General features: G+C 33.4%; 1 protein-coding gene across 5 annotated transcripts in view; it reads right to left on the bottom strand.

Moving 5' to 3' along the window:
• The window catches only part of LOC110116547 (UPF0505 protein C16orf62 homolog), a 98,606-nt gene that overhangs the window by 55,005 nt on the left and 32,918 nt on the right, over positions 1-10,683 (bottom strand). For all 5 annotated transcript variants that reach the window (XM_028699430.1, XM_028699434.1, XM_028699436.1 and 2 more), the window contains 5 exons: positions 7,793-7,962; positions 6,870-7,036; positions 3,662-3,847; positions 3,465-3,554; positions 1,272-1,352 (listed from right to left, as the gene is read on the bottom strand). In XM_028699430.1, coding sequence (XP_028555263.1) covers positions 1,272-1,352; positions 3,465-3,554; positions 3,662-3,847; positions 6,870-7,036; positions 7,793-7,962 — 694 coding nt within the window. The remainder of the gene's footprint in view (positions 1-1,271; positions 1,353-3,464; positions 3,555-3,661; positions 3,848-6,869; positions 7,037-7,792; positions 7,963-10,683) is intronic.

A 10,683-nucleotide genomic window follows, 5' to 3' on the forward strand; every position in this document is an offset into this window, starting at 1 on the left:
CGGCTCCGATTGAGCCAATTTGTAAAATTGGACTCGAATTGGCGTCGAATTGTGTTTGACGAGGCACGATGCGGTTCGATTTGATTTTAATTTAATCAAATTGAATTTAATTTGATTAAATTGGGGTCCAATTTGAGTTAATTTTTCTTTGACGACATTCAATTGAGTTGATCAAGCACGAACGAGTCCAGTCGAGCTCGAATCGACTCGATCCGGGCTGAAATTGTCTTGATGCGAAAATATACGTCAATAGCTTGATGCTTAATCAGGCAGCAGATAAGTGGTCATTGTGAAATTCCATCCGTTATTAGTGTTCAAATGGATTCAGTAATATGGACTATCTGATTGCTGGAAGACTAGATATATTGACTAGCCCAAATGAATGATCAAATGGTTGCAGAAAACCAGATCATTAGGAATGATATGTGCCGCAGAGAATCGCAAAAGCTGCATTCATATTATAAAGATTTTGTATACCACAAACCTGCTCCTTGCATCAAAACCTTAACAGGTTCGTCAATTCCCTCGAAAATGTTATCAGAATTTTAAAGTATATGAAAACTCATCATTCCCATCTTATATGTGACAAAATCTCCATTTACCAAACCCTCACCCTTATATGAACACACACCCAAACCATACAAAGTTATTATTATTTTGGAGAAGAGTGGAGTGGGGTAACAATGGAACAAATATCCACGACTGCATAGGATAGGTCCTTCTCAATTGTTAATTAGATCTGCTACACATAATAAAGGAACCAGTGTCAATTAGAAATAAAGGAAATATGCCAGCTCCTCAACGTTTTGAGCACATTCTAAAAGATTTCCTGATTAGAAGATGATAAACTATAATTGTTTGCTAATATCGTTTTCCAAAACTAAATTTATACAGCTAACAGAAGTGAGACGACAGCTTCTCATTAAAGTACCATGAGGCATCCCAATCAAGTGCCTTACACATACCATGTAAGTCTTGTTTAATCGACCTCCCAATAAAATAAAAATATTCTTAAGACCGGAAACCATTAAACCAATTTTTATAACAAATCTTCTTATTTTTAATCGACCTCCCAATAAAATAAAAATATTCTTAAGACTGGAAACCAAGACAAAGGTAATGAAAAAAAGAACTACCAAGGAAGAAAAGGAAATTCTAATCCACGGACATGGCTGAAGAAAATTTGGGTGGAATAGCACATCACACAATTAAAACAAAAAACAAAATACAAGGGAAGGATCATACATCAAGAGTAGCGGTCAAGGGATTACCATTGAGCACTGCAAAATAATGTCCAAGTAAGCATTTGCAACTAACAAATATTCCTCGAGCTGATTATATTGAGAAATGACCTGGTAAACAAAAGTACGAAAAATGGATAATTGAAGCAAAATGAAATCAGCATTGTATGCAAGTGAATTCTTCATGAAGATACAAACATTTCATCAGTATGAATATCTTTTTATATTCTTTCATCACATCAAGAAGCTGCATAGATCTTCATAAGTGATTATGTTAATACGTTTTAATAATATTAAACAATAAATCGATGCATTCCTTACTGTCACAATAAAGTTAAGAGTACCATCAGAGAAGAAAATACATCAAAGACATCTTGTTGACCTCCACGTAAAGACCAAAGAGCATCGCATACATACCTCTTACCCACGGGATCCTCGAATCTTGCCGAAGTCTCGCCGATTCGGCGCCGTTCTCCTGGTGATCCAACTGGCCCAAACCCCACTAGCTATATCATACGCAGAATCTGATCAGGGCTATTAAAAAAGGAAAATGCCACAATTGTAGCCTGGTTAAAATTTCACTCAAGTATAAATTTCAATATTTGGCCCAGCTCAGCCAGATTCAGATTTTAACATAATATGGTTAAGGGTGCTATCTAATTTACATACTATGGTAAGGGGCTTCAAATCAAGTCACTGAGCTATCTTCCGTCAGTAATATGGACTGGTTTTTGGTATGGAAGAAACGAGTCAGTGGGCAGGGACAATCTCAGGCAGGGGCCGCTAAATTATGACTCGGTTCTACCAATAATAAAGTTGGCCTTAGAGAATGCTTAATACCCCATGAACATTTTAAAATTGTATACAATTTAAGGAAAAAAGGCTTGCGTTTCACTGATGCAATGAAAGACAAGCATCAAGATTATTATAGCGTTCTCTAGATTATTCATTTATTTTTAGAATTTTCTTTTAGCTTTAATGCATTCTATTTTTATGATAATCTTCCTTTAGGAATTAGATAATAAAATTTTTAGGAATTATTTAAACTAATTGGATTTAAATAGGACCTTATTTCTAGAAACAAGAATTTGATTGCTCGTAAATGAATTAGTCAATTATGAATTGAAATTTGAATAAAGATTTCTCCACTTCTCATAAAGAAATTTGCATTTTATTTGAGGTATATTATATATGCTTTCTAATATGAAAATCATGATGCGTTATGATATTTTAAGATATTCTAAATAGACTATTTCTTACTCCCTAATTCTAATAGCAGTGATTCAGAGTGGGTATAAGTAAGAAGGTCTGTTCAGACTCTTCTTCTCTGTTACACTCTAGATTGACTATACGGAGTCAAATTGGGGTGTGACAATATCATCAGCACAAAACATACACCAAGGTACATCCTCCTACAAATGTCTAGTAAGAAGATGCACGACTAAAGCAAAAAGACATGGGCCTAAAGTTAATCATTGATGTAAGTCAACTGAAATAAGAAAAAACTTTGTCAAAGGACCTTGTGTTTAAACACAAGTAACAGCTCTTATATGCAAATCATTGATGACTTGAATATTAGCATTATTGGCTCTTTTCTTTTCTAGAAATCCCTAGAGCACTTCTTTTAAATTTTATCATATGTTTTCTCTAAATCAATAAATATCATATGTAGATCATCCTTACTCTCCTTACTCTCTCTATACTTCTCCATCAAACCTCTCAACAAATATACAGCTTCTATAATATATCTACCGGAATGAATCCAAATTAAATTTGAGAAACATTAATATCACGTCCTGTGCTCAATTACTCTCGCATAACTTTAATGTATGACACATTAACTTAATTCCTCTATAATTTACACACTCTTGCAATTATTTTCCAGATTTATTTCCAGCCATGAAATTACTGATTTTCCAGAAAAAGGGGAGGCACAAGAAATACAAGCCACGGTTAACATTCATCGCCCAGCTTTTTAATAAGACAAACCACGGTTTGCTTTAAAGTGCCAAGATTTCCATCACTTCCATTTTTTATGAGATGGTAATGAATACATTATATGGATTATCGACCTATTAAAGATATCTAGCAGTGAAAAATTGTATTAAATTCTAATCAACTCACAAAAGAGGTTGAAAAAACATTACTACATCACCAGTCATAAAATTTAATTAGTAAATTAAACAGAGAAAAATTCAATATCCTCATAGCATGGCTTACTACCTGCATAACTCTGTTTAATATGGATTCAACATATGCAAGATGTGGAGGGCTCTCACAAAGCTTAAGTCCAAGTAGCCTGTAATTCAAATGCTGCACATTGGAAGAAAGTAATAAACGTAAAAATAAGCAGAAAAAGAGCCAAAAGATAAGATAGAAACAATATAGGAACAGTTTAACAATTTGAAGATTAAATATACCTGGTCGAGAGAGAGATCTTTAATGAGCTCAAAAACCTCTAAAATCTCAAACAAATATGCACTAATTATTTTACTTGGAAGTTGTCTAACGAGATGATGAATAATAATTGAAGTCCATGGAACCTTCCACGTTGAATCTAGTGTTCCACTTCCAAATCCAAACTCCACAAGTATGTCATTGGGTTTCTATTTCAAACAAAGTATGCAATAGTATCAGAACTAGATTGATAATCCTTCAGAAACGTGATAGCTGATATTTCATATACATCAATAACACAGACAACAGTAGGATAAACAATTATAGTTTACTGATAAAAAAGTGATGTTAAACGTAATATTTTGCAAATCTTGTTTAGTTTTCAAAACCAAGAAATAATTTTAATCGGGTTAAACTAAAGGATTCCAGGGTGAAAGCATCCCCTTGGAACCAAAATTAGGTTGCAAAACCAAGACAACAAAATTATGTGCTCCAGAGCCTTTTCCATGGCTTTTGAGCTTGGGTAATTAGTCAACGAAGCTAAAAACGTGAGCCAGAAGAGTGCAGCAACAAAGGAATAGCTTATACAAGCCAATTGCAAACTCAAACTAAAGCTCAAGTTTCAAGAAATGGTCCAGGACAAGGATTAGGACATGGTTCAGGGTAAGTCCAGAGTTAGATTGGGTTCATGGAAACATGGAGGGCTACAAGTCGATTTAAGAGGGCTTGAATTTAAATTTTATGTCCCCCTGGAAATCTACCATCCGAGGCCAAAGAAAATTAATCCAAATTCAAATTCCAAGAGGAATTATTTAATTCTAGAATCTCCACAAATATCTCCTAAAATTCCTGGGCATCCACAATTGAAAGGTTTTGAATTTCAAATCCTAATATGAAAATTTTTTGCCGTACAAAGATGAAGGAGCATTTGAAATTCAAAAATCATAGTATTGTCAAGAATTATTTAGAATAATCTAATTTATTTGATAGGTTATCATTCAAATTTTTATTAGAATTCTTTTAGATTATTTTTGTAGACCTCCTATCTCCAAAGATGCAGTCAACTTTGAAAATCAATCATTTTTCCCAAAACCTCACATTCAATGGGAAATATCAACTCTCTCTATGACTATGAGCTTCATGATAATATTAGCCGTACCTTATTGATATCTCAAATTATATATATTCCAAACCAACTTGAATCTCAACCATCAGAATCTCAACCTTTCAAATATCACATACAACGAGCAAAGTACAAAGGGATTGTCTATTCCAAACAATAGAAAAAATCAATCAATAAGATAGAGCAAAGCATTTCTAATAAACTAAACCCAATGTCTGACCAAATTCCTGATATAAAAAAACATGAAGAAAATAATGCTGATTTTGAACATAACCTAAACGTGCTTATTTTTGCTCTCGGGAAAAGTATACTAAACTGCTACAATCACCCAATCTGTCATTGTATCTCCCATGACAAACTATCTCCAAAATTTTTGTCTTTAAAGCATAAAAATTCCAAACAATTATAAGGATAATTTAAAAGTGCATGAATGAAAAAGAAATGTAGTTCACGAAGAAATCTAGGCTATTGAAAGAAATGATATATGGAATCTTTAAAATCTTCCCAAATGGAAGAAATCTATTAGATGCAAATGGATCATTAATGTAAAATACAAAGCAGATGAAGTACTGATCGATACAAAGCAAGGTAAAGCAAAAGGATTTTCATCTTGCAATAGAAATACGCCTTGAATTACTAAAGCAAAGCAGTATACTTGGGTGTAAACGCACACACCAATGGATTCATTAAACAAAATTAAGCGTAAGGACTACCTCAATTGACAAAGGGAGTGTAATAACTTAAAATTAAATTAATTTAAAACATTAATAACGCATTAGAATATTAATTACTACTTAATATTCAACTTAAATGATTTAAATAAAAATAATTAAATTATTATATAATTTTATCTTAAAACATATCCTAAACGACATCTATCCCCACAGGTGTCGTTTGACTATCAAAAGCCGCACTGACTTAAACGCGTGGGGAGTGCAAAAGATAGAGAATGAGAGAAAGACAAGATTGAGAGCAATAAAGTGAGTGAATTGCATGTGAACAGGGCCGAGACAATGCACTAGTGCAATCGTGCTAGTGAGTGTGTATCGTGCATGCAAAGCCGAGAACACAAGCAAGCTTATGTGTGGATGGGAAGACCAAGTAAGGTCTTCACGTGCACAGAGCAAGGCAGACTGTCAGATATGTTTCAATGACGCCAAAAGAAGACCATTTTCATGCTGAAAAGCTAAGACTTTTCTTCCTTTCTCAATAGCTTTTTCTTCCTTTCTCACTATATGTTTTCTAATTCCAATATCGAAAATGAGAAAAAAAATTTAGGGTTTCTAAAAGTAGAAGAAGAAGAGCTAGAAGAGAGAAAGAAAAGAAGAAAAAGAAGAAAATGAGGATAGCAAATATATATGTATGAACATATAGAGGAAAATTTTGAAAAGATTTGTAAGTTTAGCGATGTTGTTTGAGAGACGTAATATTGTTTCAAATTTCAAAATTTTAATGGAACTACTTTTATTAAAAAATTAGAAAATTACAAATTAATTTTTTATAATTAAGAATATAAACCCTAGAAGAATGACAGAATTTGATGTTTTTATTCTTATTATCAAGAATTATATAATTTGTAGTTCGTTAACAAAGACACAATAAAGTGGTGAAACAAGGGTATGATCCAATATAACATTGTTAACCAAGTGACCAGTGACATAGACCTCACACAAGCTTAGATATTGAATAAGTTCGGACTCATGATTGCCCAGAGAACCTCAGGATAGATTATTTTCAGTAAAAAGTCAAGTCCAGCAGATCATTGCCAGGGTCGAGAGTGCCCAATTTCCTACGATGTGGACCTGAGATGTCTAAACCTCCGAGATAGAGATGTCCTTAAAAAAAAGCAAATCAACCAATTGGGTAACTCGCGCAGAACTTCATGTCAAATATGCTACAAGATTAAAAATTAAGAAATTTACATAAGGTTTGCAAGCTCCAAGTCAAATAAACATTTTGAAAGAAATAGGAGATCAAACCAAAGACCTTATTACATACTTCACCCAGAAGCAATACTGTCAATTGCATATATTATGCCTTAATAATGAAATATTAAGCATAACAGTTTAGAAAAATTATAATAACAACTTTCAAAACGTGATGCTAACCTGTCTTCCTTCCATGAACATGTATTTCATAATCCACTCTATTGTAGGTTCCATCAGGCTTATGGTTAGTTTAATATTCCTCTCGGAATCATTTTTCCTAGCTTCTTTATCAGAAATAATCCTCCTCAATGAAAAGTTGATATCACTAATGGACATAATCAAGTAGCCTGTTATCATTTAGGCATGACTTGAATATTGATAAAATCAAAATGAGAGCATACCATTTGAATAGAATAGCAGAACCTTAAAAATAACAATAGTTGAATTTTTGTGCAAGGAAACTATATCGTCAATAAAAAAGAACCATATTGTTAAATATCCTCAGCAAATAAGCTTGCATGCGACTTGTGACAGTAATAAATTAAAGAATAAATTCCATTTAGTACATCAGAACATGTGGACACACGCCTCTAGCACTGACCTTGGTGTCAAACGCATTTTGATATACAAAAATAATATTTTCCTGAAGCAAATAGGCTAACTCAGTAACTTCTACCAAAAGAATGAAGAACAAAAATAACTTGTTCCTCTTCTTCCTACATTCTTTTATTTGCATTAAAAGGATTGATTTAACATAACATTACAGTAATTGGAACAAAAAATGGCATCTAAACTGAACTACATTAATGATTTCTTACAGCATATGTTTAACCTTTGACTGTTTAGTTAGCTAGAAAGGCAACCTAAACTAAATATGGGTGCAATTTACTGTGATCAAGCAACCAGGCAACTATTCCATAATGTCAAGAAGATAGAGGTAAACTAGGTTTAAGGGGGATGAGCACTAAGTCAATTCCCCTATTAAACAAATATAAGACTACATGAGGTCATTTGACTACATTGCCACATCCGAAACGGGAGAAAAAAACCAAGGATGGGCAGTTTACATTTTCTTTCTTGCTAGTCCAAAGCATGAGCTTTACCAGTATCTTTACAATGAACCAATGCTGCACGGTGGGCCATATAAAGATGACAATAAGAAGATGCAAGTGGATCCGCGAGTCCCCTCATCATCCTAGTCAAACGCTGGAGACATTGCATGTGATGATCCTCCAGGAAGCGCCGACAATGTAAAATGGCAAGTTCCAAATATCTATTTGTCATCAGAATAGCAGTGCACATAAGATATTATTTTGAGAGCTATAAAACTAAGCAAGAGAACTGGATTTAGTGTGAAAAAAGGTAAGCCAAGAGATATTAAAAATTTACTGAAACTAGGAAACTATATGTTAAAATCAGTAGTCCAGAAAATCGCAAGGGTGTTGTCTATCACCAATTAACTCACGAAAAAGCATAATATATACTATCCATCTGGATTGACACTAATCCTAGAACCAGCCTTGATGACAACCAAAGAACCTCACAAGCAATGAATTCCGCAAGCAATTCTAACACCTACACATGCAAAAGCCCAATGCATAATGCCATATAGTAAAACCCCAGAAGTTCCGTCAATTGAGTGCGTCGCACGCATATCGTGCGCCGCGACGACTTAAGTGAAATTTCGATGTCGTCGGAAAATTGACGAAATATTTATTAGAGTTCGTCTAGGAAATTTCGATGCGAAACGGTATAAAAGAACTTATATTAAATTTCGCGACGGTTTTTGGAGTTAATTCGCCGTAAGTTCGTTTAGTAAGATAGGCTTTTCTAACCCATTTTGGCCTCATTGATAAAAGAAAACCTTTAGAGATAAGGGCACACTGCGAAAATGAACTAAATTTTTTCCTTAACCTCATTTCCGCCTAAGGGACCGAACATTCGGTCCCCGTGTGCGTGTTGTTTGTGGCCGAACGAGAGAGAAGGGCGAGACCGAAGAGAGGGAGAATCGGCGGGAGCTCCTTCCAAGCCGGCGATTACGGCGCTTAGAAAGTCCTTAGGAACCGAACGTGGGAAAGCCTTAGGGTAAGTGTTTCTTCAACTTATATGAAGTTTTCATGAGAATTTTATGTGTATAGAAAATTCTACGGGTTTGATAATTTTTTAAAGATTTCTTTATTGAATATCTTTTAAGGATTGAAACCTTTGATCGGTTTGGTCTCCTGCCATCTCATGTCAATTTTTTTTTTAAGAAAAACATTAAATCCGAATTAGGGTTTTTTTGTTTTTATGCTTTATTTTATAGGGAATTGTTTTAGAAAGAAATTGAATGAAAGGATTTGGTATAAAATGCACAAGTTTTCTTAAAGAATTCTTGAGTTTAAAACATTTAGGGAAACTAGGGTTTTCACAAACTTAGGGATTCTAGTATGGCAATGTTATAAGGTGTTTCAAATGATTTAGAGAGGTCTCCTATAAGAAATTGAAATTGTTGAGAAGAAAATTAATTTTTCCTATCATTAGGATATTTACTGTTGGTCGAAATAATAAGAATTGTAATTTATATAGTAAAGTGAGACTGCCGAGGGAAAGAGGATGTTTCAAGCAGTAATTTAGGAAAATTGGATTGACTTATATATAGGGTTCGATATTTGCTACTCTTAATTAAATCTCCGAAAAATTCATTTCAAATAATTAATTAAATAAAAATGAAACTTTTGTGAGATTATATAAGTATATAATTATGAGCATTTAAAATCATGTATGCTTTCCTTTTACCGACATAGAAGAAAGTGGTAGGAAATTGTTGGCGCCGAGATGCAATTATAATTGTGACATAATTGATTACAGTCTTATCGAGAGAGTATAGATGAATCGACTATTTGCTATAAAGAAGATATCGAGCATTTATTGTTCAAAACTCTTATGCACTATGTTTAATTGCTATTATAAATTTCAGTACAAGGGTAATCTATATGTTCAAAAAATGCATTAGAGCAAGATTATAATGTCAATACACAATGTAATTAAGTAGATAAAAACGAAATATTTCCATAACACATTAGAGTTACTAAGATAATGTTATGGAAACACTGAAATTAAACTGACGTTGTGTAGAACAGGTTATGCATACTGTTACTTAGTGTAGAAATATCCAAGGTCATATAAACCTAATCATAATGCATTTCTTAGCACTATCATAGATTGAAATCTTATCATATTTCATTGATCTCTTATAACTTGTGATTTGCTCTATGATGACGTAGAGTATCAAGATGTGGTCTCTATAATGAGAGCAAAGGAGCGGGTCCTATAAAGGCAGAATGATATGAATTATCCTATCAGTACATTTTGTACTCCGGGAACGGATGTGTAACATTATGACATATCTATATTTCTCTTGGCTCCCCTCCTCCACCTGAGTGATTAAAGGCAATTTGAATGGAGCTCTTCTAAATCAAATGAAGCACGATATTGTTGGAGGTTATTCAGAGATCATAAAGGAAAGTTTCTTTTTGGCTTTGGTATTAAATGTGTTCATTGGGACAGTAGTAATTTGGAACACTTATGGCTAATCCGGGCAATTGGAATTATTTTTATCACAATTGGAGCTTTGAAGCTAAAAGGGATTATTAATTGAAGGAAGATAATTATATGTTATCAAATATACTTTTATAGTTATTTCAATAAAATTCCAAAATAAGGAGGAACTCGTCGAAGACTTGTTTTTCTCAAGGATGTTAGTAAACTATCTTTCATTAGGTTCAGTAGGGAGTGTAATAAATTATAGCCGGACTTGTGTGCCTATTTATGCTTATTAGAAGATTTTTATTTGGGAGGATCTTATTGCATAAAGATTCCTCTTAGTTTTGCCTTTTCGCTTAAAAAAGAGTGTGATAGTCTTAATTATCTGAACACCTAGTTTGTAATAGTTTTTTTTTCTAATCTATTGCAATTTCATAAAAAAGGGTACTAATATCTAGGAAGATCATAT

The sequence above is a fragment of the Dendrobium catenatum genome, unplaced genomic scaffold, assembly GCF_001605985.2.
Source record: "Dendrobium catenatum unplaced genomic scaffold, ASM160598v2 fragScaff_scaffold_133, whole genome shotgun sequence".
Classification (NCBI taxonomy): domain Eukaryota; kingdom Viridiplantae; phylum Streptophyta; class Magnoliopsida; order Asparagales; family Orchidaceae; genus Dendrobium; species Dendrobium catenatum.